The 20,220-nt window shown below is 45.9% G+C and overlaps 1 protein-coding gene and 1 pseudogene across 1 annotated transcript; one reads left to right on the forward strand and one right to left on the reverse strand.

The window, feature by feature from the left end:
* LOC135535677 (uncharacterized) overlaps window positions 1-4,921 on the forward strand; it is a 110,060-nt pseudogene extending 105,139 nt beyond the window's left edge.
* A 6,330-nt stretch (window positions 4,922-11,251) lies between these two features.
* On the reverse strand, window positions 11,252-17,842 carry LOC135535678 (G-protein coupled receptor 183-like). The gene is made up of 6 exons (XM_064962121.1): window positions 17,623-17,842; window positions 16,924-17,099; window positions 13,089-13,274; window positions 12,649-12,838; window positions 11,776-11,948; window positions 11,252-11,260 (listed from the first exon to the last, which is right to left on the reverse strand). The coding sequence occupies exons 1-6, from the start codon at window positions 17,840-17,842 to the stop codon at window positions 11,252-11,254; spliced, it is 954 nt and encodes a 317-aa protein (XP_064818193.1).
* Between the last annotated feature and the right edge of the window lie 2,378 nt (window positions 17,843-20,220).

Consider the following 20,220-nt stretch of genomic DNA (forward strand, 5'->3'; position numbering starts at 1 on the left):
ACTTAAAACCACTTCATGGAAGAGAAGACTAGAGTCGTCTGGGTGGGCTGCAGACACAACAAACAGAAGGGTCTGGAAGCTACTAAGGTAGACTTAAAACCACTTCATGGAAGAGAAGACTAGAGTAGTCTGGGTGGGCTGCAGACACAACAAACAGAAGGGTCTGGAAGCCACTAAGGTAGACTTAAAACCAATTCATGGAAGAGAAGACTAGAGTCGCAGGACTGGGTGACCCAGACACAACAAACAGAAGGGTCTGTGAAGCTACAAGGTAGACTTAAAACCAATTAATGGAAGAGAAGACTAGAGTCGTCTGGGTGGGCTGCAGACACAACAAACAGAAGGGTCTGGAAGCTACTAAGGTAGACTTAAAACCAAAATAATGGAAGAGAAGACTAGAGTTTTTCGTCTGGGTGGCCTGCAGACACAAGTGATGACTAAGCAGTCAGAAAGATGTGCAGGTTGGTTGCAGTGGAGGGCAGCAGACCTCTCCATTTCTGAAACACTCCAAACAATTGTTTGTGACCCAGCAGGACAACACTAGTCTTTTTTACCCTAAAATACTGTGACCCAGCAGGACAACACTAGTCTTTTTACCCTAAAATACTGTGACCCAGCAGGACAACACTAGTCTTTTCTACCCTAAAATACTGTGACCCAGCAGGACAACACTAGTCTTTTTTACCCTAAAATACTGTGACCCAGCAGGACAACACTAGTCTTTTCTACCCTAAAATACTGTGACCCAGCAGGACAACACTAGTCTTTTCTACCCTAAAATACTGTGACCCAGCACGACAACACTAGTCTTTTTTACCCTAAAATACTGTGACCCTGCAGGACAACACTAGTCTTTTCTACCCTAAAATACTGTGACCCAGCAGGACAACACTAGTCTTTTCTACCCTAAAATACTGTGACCCAGCAGGACAACACTAGTCTTTTCTACCCTAAAATATTGTGACCCAGCAGGACAACACTAGTCTTTTCTACCCTAAAATACTGTGACCCAGCAGGACAACACTAGTCAGGAGGATGTGATGGAGTTTAACAGGAAGTGATTCTGTGTGTTGTACCCCAAAATGATGTGATGGAGTTTAACATGAAGTGATTATGTGTGTTATCATCCAGGAAGATGTGATGGAGTTTAACAGGAAGTGATTCTGTGTGTTGTACCCCAAAGGATGTGATGGAGTTTAACATGAAGTGATTATGTGTGTTATACTCCAGGAAGATGTGATGGAGTTTAAAAGGAAGTGATTCTGTGTGTTGTACCCCAGAAGGATGTGATGGAGTTAAACAGGAAGTGATTCTGTGTGTTATACTCTAGGAAGATGTGATGGAGTTAAACAGGAAGTTGTCGATGATTGACATTCAGCTGAGGAAGTCTGAGCTGAGCAGAAGACACCTGGAGATCTCCAACAAGAAACTACTGGGATTCGCACAGGTACACTACACCTGTAACACACCTGTGACTCACCCCCTGACACACCTTTACAACAACCCTCACCTGTCCACCTCTCATACAACTAACTCCTGGGCGTCACACAGGTAACATTATACCTGTAACACAGTAACATACCTTTACAACATCACTTCTGTCCACCTCCATACAACTAACTCCTGGGCTTCACACAGGTAACATTACACCTGTAACACAGTAACATACCTTTACAACATCACTTCCTGTCCACCTCTCATACAACTAACTCCTGGGCGTCACACAGGTAACATTACACCTGTAACACAGTAACATACCTTTACAACATCACTTCCTGTCCACCTCTCATACAACTAACTCCTGGGCTTCACACACCGGTAACATTACACACCTTTACAACAACCCTCACCTGTCCACCTCTCAACTGTAAACACAGTCACACAGGTTCTGTAACACACCTACCTGTGAGTCCTAGCTGATGCCTCTCTGGTCATGCTCTGTTATGTTCTGAACCTGTACTGCCACCTAGTGGTTCAAAAATACATTCTAGTTTTATGTATGTGGATTTCTGTGCTGACTGGCTGACTGACTGGCTGGCTGGCTGACTGACTGGCTGGCTGGCTGTTCGACTGGCTGACTGACTGGCTGGCTAACTGGCTGACTGACTGGCTGGCTAACTGGCTAACTGACTGGCTGGTTAACTGGCTAACTGACTGGCTGGTTAACTGGTTGACTGACTGGCTGGCTAACTGACTGGCTGGCTAACTGACTGGCTGGTTAACTGGCTAACTGACTGACTGTTTATTTCTCAGAATGTTCACAAAGTGCTCACCACCCCCAGCTTGTTTGGAATGGAAAATGGGTAAGTGCTTATCTTCTAAATGTAACTCCTTAATGTTTGTTCATTCTGACAGTCTGTTGATCTGACCGGAGGGTGTGTGTGTGTGTGTGTGTGTGTGTGTGTGTGTCTGTGTGTGTGTGTGTGTGTGTGTGTGTGTGTGTCTGTGTGTGTGTGTGTGTGTGTGAACGTGTGTGTGTGTGTGTGTGTGTGTGTGTGTGTGTGTGTGATGTGTGTGTGTGTGTGTGTGTATGTGTGTGTATGTGTGTGTATGTGTGTGTGTGTATGTGTGTGTATGTGTGTGTGTGTGTGTGTGTGTGTGTGTGTGTGACGTGTGTGTGTGTGTGTGAACGTGTGTGTGTGTGTGTGTGTGTGTGTGTGTGTGTGTGTGTGTGTGTGTGTGTGTGTGTGTGTGTGTGTGTGTGTGTGTGTGTGTGTGTGTGTGTGTGTGTGTGCTTCCAGGAGTAACAGGACCTCTCCAGCCACAGACAGTCCAGAGACCCCTCTCCCATCCCAGACCCAGCCTGCCAGTTAGCTGCAGAGGCCAGGGAGCTGGTGGAGGGGGTCAGATCCCTGAGCAGCACCGATGATACAGCCCCTCTCAGTGACTCAGAGGGGGTGAACCACCTGACCCAGCCATGGACCCTAACCGAGCAACACAGTAAGTATGTATGATCAGCACTTACTTCCACTCACAACCCATCTGTATCTCGATGGAATATGGCCTCTGAGTATTTGATAGGCATAGTCTCCCCTCTCCTCTCTCCTCCTTACCTTCTACTCTTCCTTATCTTCCTCTCTTCCCTCACCTCTTCCTTCCCTCCCTCTCTTCCCTCACCTCTCCTCCTTCCCTCCCTCTCTTCCTCACCGCTCCTCCTTCCTCCCTCTCTCCTTCCCTCACCTCTCCTCCTTCCCTCCCTCTCTCCCCTCACCTCTCCTCCTTCCCTCCCTCTCCCTCCCTCCCCCCTCCCCTCTCCCTCCTTCCCTCCCTCTCCCCTCACCTCTCCCCTTCCCTCCCTCTCTCCCTCCCCTCTCCTCCTTCCCCCTCCCTCTCCCCTCACCTCTCCTCCTCCTTCCCTCCCTCTCTCTCCCTCACCTCTCCTCCTTCCCTCCCCTCCCCTCCCCCTCTCCTCCTTCCCCTCCCTCTCCCCTCACCCTCTCCTCCTTCCCCTCCCTCTCTCCCCTCACCTCTCCTCCTTCCCTCCCTCTCCCCTCACCTCTCCTTCCTTCCCTCCCTCTCTCCCTCCCTCTCCTCCTTCCCTCCCTCCTCCCTCCCCTCTCCCTCCTTCCCTCCCTCTCCCCCACCTCTCCTCCTTCCCTCCCTCTCTCCCTCCCCCTCTCCTCCTTCACTCCCTCTCCTCCTCCCTCCCCCTCCCTCCCCTTCCCCCTCCTCCCTCTCCCCCTCCCTCTCTCCTCCTTCCCTCCCTCTCTCCCTCCCCTCTCCTCCTTCCCTCCCCTCTCCCTCACCTCTCCTCCTTCCCTCCCTCTCTCCCTCCTCCTCTCCTCCTTCCCTCCCCCCCCTCTCCCTCCTTCTCCTCCCTCCCTCCCTCCCCTCTCCTCCTTCCCTCCCTCTCCCCTCACCTCTCCTCCTTCCTCCCTCTCCCCTCACCTCTCCTCCTTCCCTCCCTCTCTCCCTCCCCTCCCTCCTTCCTCCCTCTCTCCCTCAGCCCTCATAGCTCGCCGGCTCAGACATCTCCTACAGAAGATCCGGCCAAAGGCAAGCGGCGCCAGTAGAGAACGTTCAGAGAACGTCACAGAGAGCGTTTTAGAGAACGTTACAAGGACGTGAAAAGAACAACGTGGCTGGGGACTAGGCTCAGAAGAACACTGTGGTTGGCTGACTACGTTTACCTAAAAACTACCAACAACCCTTTAAAAGACAGACAGACAAATTGAGAGCGACAACCAGACAGACTGTATGTAGGATGCTATGCAGTGTGCGTAAAAAAAACAAAAACACAACAACTCTTTAAAAATGAACTACTGTCATTAGTTGAGGCTTCAATCAATGTTCTGGGATTGCTTTACCGATTAACTGCAAAATGTTCTAGTTGATCTGTTTTCTAATACAGCTGTGTGTGTACTTATAATTCTCTGTTGATATTTAGCATTTATCAGAATGTGAACGAAGGGTAGATTCTCAACTGGGAGGGACTGGGAACGGTAGCAGGTTTTGAGGTGAAATGGCAGAGACTTGTAGATGCAGTTCAGTTTGTTCCAAAGAGCTTGCCGTAGCCGATTAGACAGCACTACAAAGCCAAGGCGCTACCGTTAGGTGTGTAGGTGTACAGACATACAGCATGAGCTATGATGATGATGATGATGATGATGATGCACTGAACCTTTCTATCCATGAGTTCCAAAACTCTATAAAAGATTCATTCTTTCATGTCCTATTTCCTTGTATCCTATTTCCTTGTATCCTATTTCCTTGTATCCTTCCTGACCACTGACATCTGGAGAGACCGGATAGTGACGTTCAATATGCCGGTATGACATTCATTGGCTGCTCGTCAAATTGGTTCCATCCTTTTATTTTTGGGATCAGCGGCCCTCAAGGACACGAAGAGGGATGAAGATGTTTGTGTTCATTATCTGACAGAGGACAGAAATGTGTATTTTTGCTCACAACAGTTCCCAGAGGCGAGAGAGGAAGCCAGGCTAGGGTATTGGAACCTAACCCTAAGCTGTCTATGTAGCTGTATCGCCATGGCTACAGTAAGTGCCCTGTGTGTGTATACTTCAGAGAGAGAGAGAGGATAACGTGGACGATGTGCCCTGATCCAAAGCGTCTCATCCTGATGACATCGTGTCACCATGGTGATGACCCTGTGTACAGAAACGGTTTGTCCCTTATACTGAAGTGCTCTGATGAACTGTCTGTTCTGATAGATGATTTTGTACTGGAAAAGCCCATGTTCTGTTACGGATACCGAGGTAGAGGAAGAAGCTTTAGGACCTGCACGAGCTGTCAAGCGACGCCGAGACGTCTGCTTTTGCTGTTATTATAAAACCTTGTAAATCTTTAAGCTATGGAAATATGCACTCTCCTTTGATGTCCTTCTCCACATCTTCTGACACACACACACACACACACACACACACACACACACACACACACACACACACACACACACACACACACACACACACACACACACACACACACACTCCATTCAAGGCCTTGTCTATGAGGATTCCTTTCTTCCTTACTGTTGAGTTCTGTGAATGCTTACTTCGCTGTCATATCACATATGTTCCGTGACTTCTGTTAGAACTGCGTCTCCATAGCGACAGCTGTGTGGAAGTTCCGTTCCATAACCATAACCCACAGTATGCCGGCTTGTCCTCTGAGATTGAGGTTATGTCACCAAGACAATAAAAAAAAAAAAAAGAATGGAAAAAACAACAACAATGGCCTTTTAGCAGCGGCTGTGTCTCGATAGTCGTAACCAGCTCCCTTTCCTTGTGTCCTTTCCTTGTGTCCTTTTCCTTCATGATCAGTGATATGGAAAGAAGTGATACTGTAGGTAAAAAAGCAATAGGGTGGAGAGCCATCCAATCCTTTCACCTGTTAGAGGTCCCGAAGGAAAGGAAATGAGGGGAGGAGACAAGGAAAGGATGTAATGAAAGAGTATTGAGACCCAGCCGGTGTCTATCAACTCAAAACACCTGATACTTCCCTCATTGCGAATGAAGGAAAGGAGACAAGGAAGGAAGCCAATGACGAGTATTGAGACACAAGCTGACAAGGTACAAAATCTGTCGTTCTGCCCCTGAACAGGCAGTTAACCCACTGTTCCCAGGCCGTCATTGAAAATAAGAATTTGTTCTTAACTGACTTGCCTGGTTAAATAAAGGTAAAATAAAATAAATAAATAAAATAAAACAACGCAAAGCAGTGAATCTCAACTGGAACCAGCATCTGTAGCATAATCATCAGTACCATACTATCACTGCATGGTTCTGGTTCTGGGTTCTGACAACCTGTCGTTCAACATCCAACTGAGGAATCAAACGTTGGTTTCAGGAATGTCGAGAAAACATGAGTTATTAAACTGTCCTGTTTAAAATAATAGGTTGTATGATAACGATACCTGTGTGGTGGGACATATGGGCCTGCGCTCCCAATAATCTCTCCGTTCTCCCGAAGTGTGCACTCGTTCACTTTCCTTTATGGATTTCAAAGGACACGACTGGAATATGGAACTCCCTCTAGAGTCCAGCCCATGCCAACACATATCCATGTATTTTACATTTGTACCGAGGAGTGAACGAGTGCACACTTCAGGAAAGAAAGAGAGAGTTTTGGGACACAAGTCAAGCAGATGTGTACAACAGGAGGTCCTCTAACATTAATAAGACCGTAGCTGAAGGTGTCAGATGTGTACAACAGGAGGTCCTCTAACATTAATAAGACCGTAGCTGAAGGTGTCAGATGTGTACAACAGGAGGTCCTCTAACATTAATAAGACCGTAGCTAAAGGTGTCAGATGTGTACAACAGGAGGTCCTCTAACATTAATAAGACCGTAGCTGAAGGTGTCAGATGTGTACAATAGGAGGTCCTCTAACATTAATAAGACCGTAGCTGAAGGTGTCAGATGTGTACAACAGGAGGTCCTCTAACATTAATAAGACCGTAGCTGAAGGTGTCAGATGTGTACAACAGGAGGTCCTCTAACATTAATAAGACCGTAGCTGAAGGTGTCAGATGTGTACAACAGGAGGTCCTCTAACATTAATAAGACCGTAGCTGAAGGTGTCAGATGTGTACAACAGGAGGTCCTCTAACATTAATAAGACCGTAGCTGAAGGTGTCAGATGTGTACAACAGGAGGTCCTCTAACATTAATAAGACCGTAGCTGAAGGTGTCAGATGTAGTACAACAGGAGGTCCTCTAACATTAATAAGACCGTAGCTGAAGGTGTCAGATGTGTACAACAGGAGGTCCTCTAACATTAATAAGACCGTAGCTGAAGGTGTCAGATGTGTACAACAGGAGGTCCTCTAACATTAATAAGACCGTAGCTGAAGGTGTCAGATGTGTACAACAGGAGGTCCTCTAACATTAATAAGACCGTAGCTGAAGGTGTCAGATGTGTACAACAGGAGGTCCTCTAACATTAATAAGACCGTAGCTGAAGGTGTCAGATGTGTACAACAGGAGGTCCTCTAACATTAATAAGACCGTAGCTGAAGGTGTCAGATGTGTACAACAGGAGGTCCTCTAACATTAATAAGACCGTAGCTGAAGGTGTCAGATGTGTACAACAGGAGGTCCTCTAACATTAATAAGACCGTAGCTGAAGGTGTCAGATGTGTACAACAGGAGGGTCCTCTAACATTAACAAGAGACCGTAGCTGAAGGTGTCAGATGTGTACAACAGGAGGTCCTCTAACATTAATAAGACCGTAGCTGAAGGTGTCAGATGTGTACAACAAGAGGTCCTCTAACATTAATAAGACCGTAGCTGAAGGTGTCAGATGTGTGTACAACGGGAGGTCCTCTTTAACATTAATAAGACCGTAGCTAAAGGTGTCAGATGTATTGTTTATAGTGTTAAATGCACGCGCTTTACCAAACAGACTAATGATCCTGTAATTGAACTCCTTGCATCATTATGTGTGGAACTAAACACTGTTTTTAATAAAGGATTAACCTCAAATACATCTGTGTACCTGGAGTTTTCTACTATATATTTCTACATGTCTGTTTTTGACTTCAATACCAGCCGATCAACAATGGAGTAATCAAGGTTCAGGTGATGTTGGGTGAATGTCCATTTCAATTCAACAATGTCATATATTTTCAATGTGGACTATTCTTGTTGCAGTCTTGAATTTTCTGAATTGACCCCAACCCTGGTAGTAATACTGGGTGTCTACCTAGTACCCTAAATGGTTGTGTGAACCTTTCCACCCAACAGCTTGTGTCAGTCTTTAATTACATCACCATAACACTAGACACATCTGTGGGATCATCTGTTCTCCTCTCCATCATAATAGACTAATGATCTGGTTCTACTCTCCATCATAACAGACTAACGATCTGGTTCTCCTCTCCATCATAACAGACTAATGATCTGGTTCTCCTCTCCATCATAACATACTAAACATCATCTGGTTCTCCTCTCCATCATAACAAACTAATGATCTGGTTCTCCTCTCCATCATAACATACTAAACATCATCTGGTTCTCCTCTCCATCATAACAAACTAAACATCATCTGGTTCTCCTCTCCATCATAACAGACTAAACATCATCTGGTTCCCTGTGATCATCATAACAGACTAATGATCTAGTTCTCCTCTCCATCATAACAGACTAATGATCTGGTTCTCCTCTCCATCATAACAGACTAATGATCTGGTTCTCCTCTCCATCATAACAGACTAATGATCTGGTTCTCCTCTCCATCATAACAGACTAATGATCTGGTTCTCCTCATCATAACAGACTAATGATCTGGTTCTCCTCTCCATCATAACAGACTAAACATCATCTGGTTCTCCTCTCATCATAATAGACTAAACATCATCTGGTTCTCCTCTCCATCATATTAGACTAAACATCATCTGTTTCTCCTCTCCATCATAATAGACTAAACATCATCTGGTTCTCCTCTCCATCCTAACAGACTAATGATCTGGTTCTCCTCTCCATCATAACAGACTAATGATCTGGTTCTCCTCTCCATCATAACAGACTAATGATCTGGTTCTCCTCTCCATCATAACAGACTAAACATCATCTGGTTCTCCTCTCCATCATAACATACTAATGATCTAGTTCTCCTCTCCATCATAACAGACTAATGATCTGGTTCTCCTCTCCATCATAACAGACTAATGATCTGGTTCTCCTCTCCATCATAACAGACTAATGATCTGGTTGTCCTCTCCATCATAACAGACTAATGATCTGGTTCTCCTCTCCATCATAACAGACTAAGCATCATCTGGTTCTCCTCTCCATCATAACAGACTAAACATCATCTGGTTCTCCTCTCCATCATATTAGACTAAACATCATCTGGTTCTCCTCTCCATCATAACAGACTAATGATCTGGTTCTCCCCTCTCCATCATAACAGACTAATGATCTGGTTCTCCTCTCCATCATAACAGACTAAACATTATCTGGTTCTACTCTCCATCATAACATTCTAAACATCATCTGGTTCTCCTCTCCATCATAATAGACTAAACATCATCTGGTTCTCCTCTCCATCATAACACACTAAACATCATCTGGTTCTCCTCTCCATCATAATAGACTAAACATCATCTGGTTCTCCTCCATCATAACAGACTAAACATCATCTGGTTCTCCTCTCCATCATAATGGACTAATGATCTGGTTCTCCTCTCCATCATAACAGACTAAGCATCATCTGGTTCTCCTCTCCATCATAACAGACTAATGATCTGGTTCTCCTCCATCATAATAGACTAATGACCTGGTTCTCCTCTCCATCATAACAGACTAATGATCTGGTTCTCCTCTCCATCATAACAGACTAAACATCATCTAGTTCTCCTCTCCATCATAACAGACTAATGATCTGGTTCTCCCTCTCCATCATAACAGACTAATGATCTGGTTCTCCTCTCCATCATAACAGACTAAACATCATCTGGTTCTCCTCTCCATCATAATGGACTAATGATCTGGTTCTCCTCTCCATCATAATAGACTAATCATCTGGTTCTCCTCTCCATCATAACAGACTAATGATCTGGTTCTCCTCTCAATCATAACAGACTAATGATCTGGTTCTCCTCTCCATCATAACAGACTAATGATCTGGTTCTCCTCTCCATCATAACAGACTAATGATCTGGTTCTCCTCTCCATCATAACAGACTAATGATCTGGTTCTCCTCTCCATCATAACAGACTAATGATCTGGTTCTCCTCTCCATCATAACAGACTAATGATCTAGTTCTCCTCCCCATCATAACAGACTAGACATCATCTGGTTCTCCTCTCCATCATAACAGACTAATGATCTGGTTCTCCTCTCCATCATAACAGACTAATGATCTGGTTCTCCTCTCCATCATAACAGACTAATGATCTGGTTCTCCTCTCCATCATAACAGACTAATGATCTGGTTCTCCTCCCATCATAACAGACTAATGATCTGGTTCTCCTCTCCATCACTAACAGACTAATGATCTGGTTCTCCTCTCCATCATAACAGACTAAACATAATCTGGTTCTCCTCTCCATCATATTAGACTAATGATCTGGTTCTCCTCTCCATCATAACAGACTAATGATCTGGTTCTCCTCTCCATCATAACAGACTAATGATCTGGTTCTCCTCTCATCATAACAGACTAATGATCTGGTTCTCCTCTCCATCATAACAGACTAATGATCTGGAACTCCTCTCCATCATAATAGACTAAACATCATCTGGTTCTCCTCTCCATCATAACAGACTAATGATCTGGTTCTCCTCTCCATCATAACAGACTAACATCATCTGGTTCTCCTCTCCATCATAACAGACCAATGATCTGGTTCTCCTCTCCATCATATTAGACTAAACATCATCTGGTTCTCCTCTCCATCATAATAGACTAAACATCATCTGGTTCTCCTCTCCATCATATTAGACTAATGATCTGGTTCTCCTCTCCATCATAACAGACTAATGATCTGGTTCTCTCTCTCCATCATAATAGACTAAACATCATCTGGTTCTCCTCTCATCATATTAGACTAATGATCTGGTTCTCCTCTCCATCATAATAGACTAAACATCATCTGGTTCTCCTCTCCATCATAATAGACTAAACATCATCTGGTTCTCCTCTCCATCATAACAGACTAATGATCTGGTTCTCCTCTCCATCATAATATACTAAACATCATCTGGTTCTCCTCTCCATCATAATAGACTAAACATCATCTGGTTCTCCTCTCCATAATAACATATCATCATTATACATTTCTAAGAAAACTGGAAAACAAAAGACTGGAAAAATAACTGTTTATAAGAGCTTTATTACGTATGTATTTATCTCCAAATGATTCACACAAAACAAATCTTGAGTATTTTACAGGTGTGACATGTAGTTCTCATGTTGTACACAGTATGTCGTCTCAGTCCTAACGTAATAGTTCCAGGAAGTGAGAGAGAGATTTGAAGGACATATGAAGATTTTTGTTGTTTCTCCTTAACCTATACCATATACAGGATATATTAGCTATGTGGAATGTAAGCAAATTACTTTCATCCATTGTTTCCTGGCCATTCATTTTATTCCATCGTCCAGTTGATACATTTATAACAACTGTATTTTGAGAACCTATCACTTAATTTCACAAGAAGTATTCTTCAAGGAATACCTGATGCCTTCGATTTAGATGCATCATTCAGGATGTCAGAAGCACCAATTCGTAGATAAGAGCGTCTGCTAAATGACAAATGTAATGTAAATGTAAGAAACCTTCATCCTGGTCCTTGTCCTTCACCTTGGAGGAGGAGGAGCCCCACTTGTTCCAGGACTCAGGGAGGAAAGGGATCTTCTCCAGTCGAGAGAGGTAGATGATGGGCTGGATACTACTGCTGATGTTGACGAAGGCGTACCCCACCGGCTGCACCAGGCAGCGGAACGTGTCCGGAGGGTAGTGGTCCTGGAAGGGGATATCAGAACAACATAACAGGGTTGTATCTTTGTTCATCTGGCAACATCACAGAGGACAGTGCTACTGTAGGGTTGCAACGCTCTGGTGACTTTCCCAACATTCACAGGTTTTTTCAGAAATCCTTGTTGCGAGTATTCTGGGTTTCCTGTTTAATTCCCTTCCTATTCTGGGAAACTTTCAACCAGGATTTCTAGCAAACGTGGGATTTTGGGGGGAAAGTTACTGGAACTGTTCAGACCTGTAGACAAGCCATCGAGGAATGTGTCTTTATATATCAGGCATCATTAAGGACAAGAAATAGAATCACTAGAACGGGAGTCCTCATTCAAGTCAATGGGTCAATGAGTCAATGGGAGTCAAGTCAATGAGTCAATGGGAGTCAAGTCAATGGGTCAATGAGTCAATGGGAGTCAAGTCAATGGGAGTCAAGTCAATGGGTAAGTGATTCAATGGGAGTCAATGTGAGTCAAGTCAATGGGTCAATGAGTCAATGAGAGTCAAGTCAATGGGTAAGTGATTCAATGGGAGTCAAGTCAATGGGTCTGTGATTTAATGGAAGAATGTGAGTCAAGTCAATGGGTGAATGAGTCAATAGGAGTCAAGTCAATGGGTCAATGGGAGAAGTCAGTGGGTCTGTGATTCTATCTATTCTATTTCGATGGACAATGCCCCCACCCAGGTCATCACCTCAAAAAGGGAACAGAGCCACCGGAGGCAAGTAGTTGAACACGATGATGGACAGGACCGACATCACCATCTTGAAGGCTTTCTTCTTCATGGGGTGCATGTCGTCCTTCCCAGAGCCACTGGACCTCTTCAGGGCCACCAGGATGGCCCCGCTACACAACACCATCCAGCCAAACGTTGCCAGGATCGTCCCTGTGAAGACCTGAGGGTAGCAGAAGTGGACATTTATCAAAGAAATATGTAAATGCACCTTTTTGGCCGTGTTTTTATTTCGTGTTTTTACCTTTAACATTTTGTTTTAGTTGTTTTTATTCATTTATTTACGTTATTTATTTATTATGTTATACTGTGAAGTGCATTGTATTGCTACTTTGTCCAATATGTGCTCTACAATAAAGTGGGATTGATTGATTAATCTATTGATTGAGTGATTGATTGATCTATGGACTGACCTTCTCGAAGTTGTGCAGGCCCCCGATGGTCTTAGCGGAGGCGTAGGTGAAGGTGAGCCCCAGGACCACCGCCGAGAGAGACACCCTGTACTTGGTGTCCTTCAGCTGGCCGTAGGATAGAGGGAAGAGGACCGCCACAAACCGATCCAAACAGATACAGGACAGGAACAGAGGACCGCTGGTGTCCTGGATGAGAAGTAAGTGGAGAAAAAGGAGGATGAGAAGGAGGGGGAGGGGGAGGAGGAGAATAGAAGGAGGAAGGAGGACAAGGAGGAATAGGAAGGAGGAGGAATAGGAGGAGGATGAGGAAGAAGGAGGAGGAGGAATAGGAAGGAGGTGAGAATAGGAAGGAGGAGGAGGAAGAGGAGGAGAATAACAATTTTACTTCTTGTCAAATGTCACAGATGAGATGTTATGTACAAGATAGTGGCCCCCTATTCCCTATATAGTGGACTACATTTGACCAGAGCCCAACGAGCACTATGTAGGGAATTGAGTGTCATTTTGAGGATGTAACCTCTACAACATATGTTCCCTACATAGTGCACTTCTTTTGACCAGGGCCCATATTGGTGTCCATAAGGGTGTCCATAAGGGTGACCATAAGGGTGTCTATGTAGGGTGTCCATGGGGTGTCCATTTTGGATGTCCATAGGGTGTCTATAGGGGTGTCCATAAGGGTGTCTATAGGGGTGTCCATAAGGGTGTCTATAGGGGTGTCCATAAGGGTGTCTATAGGGGTGTCCATAGGGGTGTCCATAGGGGTGTCTATAGGGGTGTCCATAGGGGTGTATAGGGTGTCTATAGGGGTGTCCATAAGGGTGTCTATAGGGGTGTCCATAGGGGTGTCTATAGGGGTGTCCATAGGGGTGTCTATAGGGGTGTCCATAGGGGTGTCCATAGGGGTGTCTATAGGGGTGTCTAAAGGGGTGTCTAAAGGGGTGTCTAAAGGGGTGTCTAAAGGGGTGTCCATAGGGGTGTCTATAGGGGTGTCCATATTGGTGTCCATAGGGGTGTCTATAGGGGTGTCCATAGGGTGTCCATATTGGTGTCATAGGGTGTCCATAGGGGTGTCCATAAGGGTGTCTATAGGGGTGTCCATAGGGGTGTCTATAGGGGTGTCCATAAGGGTGTCTATAGGGGTGTCCATAGGGGTGTCTATAGGGTGTCCATAGGGGTGTCTATAGGGGTGTCCATAGGGGTGTCCATAGGGGTGTCCATAGGGTGTCCATAGGGGTGTCTATAGGGGTGTCTATAGGGGTGTCTAGGGGTGTCTAAAGGGGTGTCCAAGGGGTGTCTATAGGGGTGTCCATATTGGTGTCCGTAGGGGTGTCTATAGGGGTGTCCATAGGGGTGTCCATATTGGTGTCCATAGGGGTGTCCATAGGGGTGTCCATAGGGGTGTCATAGGGGTGTCCATAGGGGTGTCTATAGGGGTGTCCATAGGGGTGTCTATAAAGGTGTCTATAGGGGTGTCCATAGGGGTGTCCATATTGGTGTCCATAGGGTGTCCATAGGGGTGTCCATAGGGGTGTCTATAGGAGTGTCTATAGGGGTGTCTATAGGGGTGTCCATAGGGGTGTCTATTGGGGTGTCCATAGGGGTGTCCATAGGGGTGTCCATAGGGGTGTCCATAGGGGTGTCCATAGGGGTGTCCATATTGAGTCCATAGGGGTGTCCATAGGGGTGTCCATAGGGGTGTCTATAGGGGTGTCCATAGGGGTGTCCATATTGGTGTCCATAGGGGTGTCCATAGGGGTGTCTATAGGGGTGTCCATAGGGGTGTCTATAGGGGTGTCCATAGGGGTGTCTATAGGGGTGTCCATAAGGGTGTCTATAGGGGTGTCCATAGGGGTGTCTATAGGGGTGTCCATAGGGGTGTCTATAGGGGTGTCCATAGGGGTGTCCATAGGGGTGTCCATAGGGGTGTCCATAGGGGTGTCCATAGGGGTGTCCATAGGGGTGTCTATAGGGGTGTCTATAGGGGTGTCTATAGGGGGTCTAAAGGGGTGTCTAAAGGGGTGTCCATAGGGTGTCTATGGGGTGTCCATATTGGTGTCCATAGGGGTGTCTATAGGGGTGTCCATAGGGGTGTCCATATTGGTGTCCATAGGGGTGTCCATAGGGGTGTCCATAGGGGTGTCTATAGGGGTGTCCATAGGGGTGTCTATAGGGGTGTCCATAGGGGTGTCTATAGGGGTGTCTATAGGGGTGTCCATAGGGGTGTCCATATTGGTGTCCATAGGGGTGTCCATAGGGGTGTCCATAGGGGTGTCTATAGGAGTGTCTATAGGGGTGTCTATAGGGGTGTCTATTGGGGTGTCCATAGGGGTGTCCATAGGGGTGTCCATAGGGGTGTCCATAGGGGTGTCCATAGGGCTGTCCATATTGGTGTCCATAGGGGTGTCCATAGGGGTGTCCATAGGGGTGTCTATAGGGGGTGTCCATAGGGGTGTCTATAGGGGTGTCTATAGGGGTGTCCATAGGGGTGTCCATATTGGTGTCCATAGGGGTGTCCATAGGGGTGTCCATAGGGGTGTCTATAGGAGGTCTATAGGGGTGTCTATAGGGGTGTCCATAGGGTGTCTATTGGTGTGTCCATAGGGGTGTCTATGGGGTGTCCATATTGGTGTCCATAGGGTGTATATAGGGGTGTCCATAGGGGTGTCTATTGGTGTGTCCATAGGGGTGTCTATAGGGGTGTCTATAGGGGTGTCTATAGGGGTGTCCATAGGGGTGTCCATAGGGGTGTCTATAGGGGTGTCCATAGGGGCGTCCATATTGGTGTCCATAGGGGTGTCTATAGGGGTGTCCATAGGGGCGTCCCATATTGGTGTCCATAGGGGTGTCTATAGGGGTGTCCATAGGGGTGTCCATAGGGGTGTCTATAGTGGTGTCCATGGGGTGTCTATAGGGGTGTCTATAGGGGTGTCTATAGGGGTGTCCATAGGGGTGTCCATAGGGGTGTCCATAGGGGTGTCTATAGGGGTGTCCATAGGGGTGTCCATATTGGTGTCCATAGGGGTGTCCATAGGGGTGTCCATAGGGGTGTCTATAGGGGGGGTGTCCATGGGGTGTCTATAGGGGTGTCTATAGGGGTGTCCATAGGGGTGTCCATATTGGTGTCCATAGGGGTGTCCATAGGGGTGTCCATAGGGGTGTCTATAGGAGTGTCTATAGGGGTGTCTATAGGGGTGTCCATAGGGGTGTCTATTGGTGTGTCCATAGGGGTGTCTATGGGGGTGTCCATATTGGTGTCCATGGGGTGTATATAGGGGTGTCCATAGGGGTGTCTATTGGTGTGTCCATAGGGGTGTCTATAGGGGTGTCTATAGGGGTGTCTATAGGGGTGTCCATAGGGGTGTCCATAGGGGTGTCTATAGGGGTGTCCATAGGGGCGTCCATATTGGTGTCCATAGGGGTGTCTATAGGGGTGTCCATAGGGGCGTCCATATTGGTGTCCATAGGGGTGTCTATAGGGGTGTCCATAGGGGTGTCTATAGTGGTGTCCATGGGGGTGTCTATAGGGGTGTCTATAGGGGTGTCTATAGGGGTGTCCATAGGGGTGTCCATAGGGGTGTCTATAGGGGTGTCTATAGGGGTGTCCATAGGGGTGTCTATAGTGGTGTCCATTGGGGTGTCTATAGGGGTGTCTATAGGGGTGTCCATAAGGGTGTGAATAGGGGTGTCTGTAGGGGTGTCTATAGGGGTGTCCATAAGGGTGTCCATAGGGTTCTGGTCAAAAGTAGTATGCTATGTAACAGGGTACAATTTCAGACGCTGAAATTCCAAATTCCAGAATCACTAAATTCTCCGTTATCCTATAGCCCTGCACCTTGACGCCGAAGGAGAACATGAGAGCAGACCAGATATCCTTGCTGTGCCAGTAGTAGATGTTCAGATAGCTGAAGGGGACCATGATGCCAAAGTAAGCGTCCATGAAGGCCAGACAGCCCAGGAAGATGTCTGAGGAGGACGGCTCCTTACGGTTACGGACCAGAATCACCATGACTACCACAAGGCAAGACAACAATGTTATTAGCTAGTTTCATAGTCCATCAGAGACAGGAATGATTATGTTTTTCTCTGCTCCCGACACCCAAAATATAAACACACTGGAAGGAGTATAGGGTCAGGGGTCAATACCCTGGAGATATGTAAATATAAACACACTGGAAGGAGTATAGGGTCAGGGGTCAATACCCTGGAGATATGTAAATATAAACACACTGGAAGGAGTATAGGGTCAGGGGTCAATACCCTGGAGATATGTAAATATAAGCACACTGGAAGGAGTATAGGGTCAGGGGTCAACACCCTGGAATTATGTAAATATAAGTACACCGGAAGGAGTTTAGGGTCAGGGGTCAATAACCTGGAATTATGTAAATATAAACACACTGGAAGGAGTATAGGGTCAAGGGTCAATACCCTGGAAAGACTCAAAGGTACAAGATAGTTCCTGTGATTGGAATCAGCAACCTTACGGCTCCTGGTGGACTGCTCTTACCTCTGTAACCTCTGGCCTACCTACCTAAGATGTTGGCGGGGAGTCCCAGGAACACGTTGAAGGTCTGAACAGACAGGTCGAAGAGGATCCCTGACACATTCTCCTCGCACCCATGAAACACACTGAAGGGTTTGACCGTAGCGTTGGTCATGAGGTCAGTAACAGCGCTGTTGTTCATGGGGTTGAGAGCAGTGGGGAGGCTGGCGGTGTAGAGTGATGAATATAGGGTGAGAGGATCCTCCATGGTTTACTTTACACGCCGCAGAGGTCAGAGGTCAGAGGTCAGATTAAACGAGACTGATGGAGATTTAAAAAAAAAAAAAAAAAATAGATGAATACAAAGTGAGGGAAAAAGCGATTCAAAGATAAACAGACACTTATTAATGAATGTATTTATGAATTGATCTAGTCTGTACATAATACATTATTACTAAGGGTTCAATTGGACAGGTGCGGTGGGCAACCATGGTCTGTCACTAATAGATATACAGTATGGCAGTTAGAAGTAAACCGGCATGAATAATCAACGTAATGCATAAATTATCCAGCAAATGTCCGTAGTAAAATCTCATTTAGATGGTTGTATATATGTTAATCTCTAAAGTCCTAGTTTAACCTTATAGTGGGGAACTGACCCACAACTAATGAATTAAGCATCACTAAGCATGCTTCCATTTGCCAATGTTTTCATGTCAAATATATCTGCATATATAGTCCCTTTAACATCATGGTGTGGCACCTTATTCCATGCTTTTAAAGGCCCAGAGCAGTCAAAATTCAGCTTTTTCTGTGTTTTTGTAAAAAGTGTGAAAAGATGTATTAGTGTTATTTTTCTATTAGTTGCTGGTAGAAAATAGCAATCTACCTACTAATCAGCAGGTTTTGGGAGAGTTTCAGCTTGACCGGGTGACATCATCCAGGCGGTATACGTTGTAATAGACCGGTGACATCACCAGGCGGTATACGTTGAAATAGACCGTGACATCACCAGAGGTATGCGTTGTAATAGACCGGTGACATCATCCAGCGGTATCGTTGTAATAGACCGTGACCATCACCAGGCGGTGGGCCTCCGCACGTGTTGTAATAGACCGGTGACATCACCAGTGTATAATACGTTGTAATAGACCGGTGACATCACCAGAGCGGTATCACGTTGTAATAGACCGGGTGACATCACCAGGGCGGTATACGTTGTATTAGACCGGTGACATCACCAGGCGGTATACGTTGTAATAGACCGGTGACATCATCCAGGCGGTATACGTTGTAATAGACCGTGACATCACCAGGCGGTATCGTTGTAATGGGCCGGTGACATCAATAGATGAGCCGGTGACATCACCAGGCGGTATACGTTGTGAATAGACCGGTGACATCACCAGGCGATACGTTGTAATAGACCGGTGACATCACCAGCCGGTATACGTTGTAATAGACCGGTGACATCACCAGGCGGTATACGTTGTAATAGACCGGGTCACATATAGGCGTTGTAATAGACCGGTGACATCACCAGGCGGTATACGGTTGTACAGACATCACCAGGCGGTATACGTTAGAGCTAGACCGGTGACATCACCAGGCGGTACACGTTGTGATAGACCGGTGACATCACCAGGCGGTATACGTTGTAATAGACCGCACATCACCAGGCGGTATACGTTGTAATAGACCAGTGACATCACCAGGCGGCCGTTGTAATAGACCAGTGACATCACCAGGCGGTATACGTTGTATTAGACCGTGACATCACCAGGCGGTATACGTTGTAATGACCGGTGACATCACCAGGCGGTACACGTTGTGATAGACCGGTGACATCACCAGGCGGTATACGTTGTAATAGACCCGGTGACATCACCAGGCGGGTATACGTTGTAATAGACCAGTGACATCACCAGGCGGTATACGTTGTAATAGACCAGTGACATCACCAGGCAGTATACGTTGTAATAGACCGGTGACATCACCAGGCAGTATACGTTGTAATAGACCGGTGACATCACCAGCGGTATACGTTGTAATAGACCGGTGACATCACCAGGCGGTATACGTTTGTAATAGACCGGTGACATCACCAGGCGGTATACGTTGTAATAGACCGGTGACATCACCAGGCGGTATACGTTGTAATAGACCGGTGACATCACCAGGCGGTATACGTTGTAATAGACCGGGTGTCACCAGGCTGCGTTGTAATAGACCGGTGACAAAGAGAGTTCCAAACCTCATTCAGACTCCCAGACAGTCCAAAAAAAAATGTATTGCTTGAATTTTTTTGTTGTTGTGAGCAAAAAGCAAATGTTGTAAATTTATGACCAATATTAATGTAAAACTATCACAGTAAGGTAGAAATGATTTGATATCGAGATAAAAACGGCTGCATTGGACCTTTAAAGGACCAACCCGGAGTAGATCCTCCCTTTTTTTGGAGTCGTTAAATGAATGATATTTAGTCGTTGGATTCTTGCAGAATAAAATGTATAAATTCCTCATGAGCTTAGTTCAGCTGTCATTCCCCATCAGAACCCAAAATATAACTTGTTTTTAATACAATGTTTGTAAACAAAGTAAATGTAAACAAAACACTGTGTAGCCTCCAAACACGGTTAAAACTAT

This window comes from Oncorhynchus masou, unplaced genomic scaffold (assembly GCF_036934945.1).
Source record: "Oncorhynchus masou masou isolate Uvic2021 unplaced genomic scaffold, UVic_Omas_1.1 unplaced_scaffold_497, whole genome shotgun sequence".
NCBI classification, from domain to species: domain Eukaryota; kingdom Metazoa; phylum Chordata; class Actinopteri; order Salmoniformes; family Salmonidae; genus Oncorhynchus; species Oncorhynchus masou.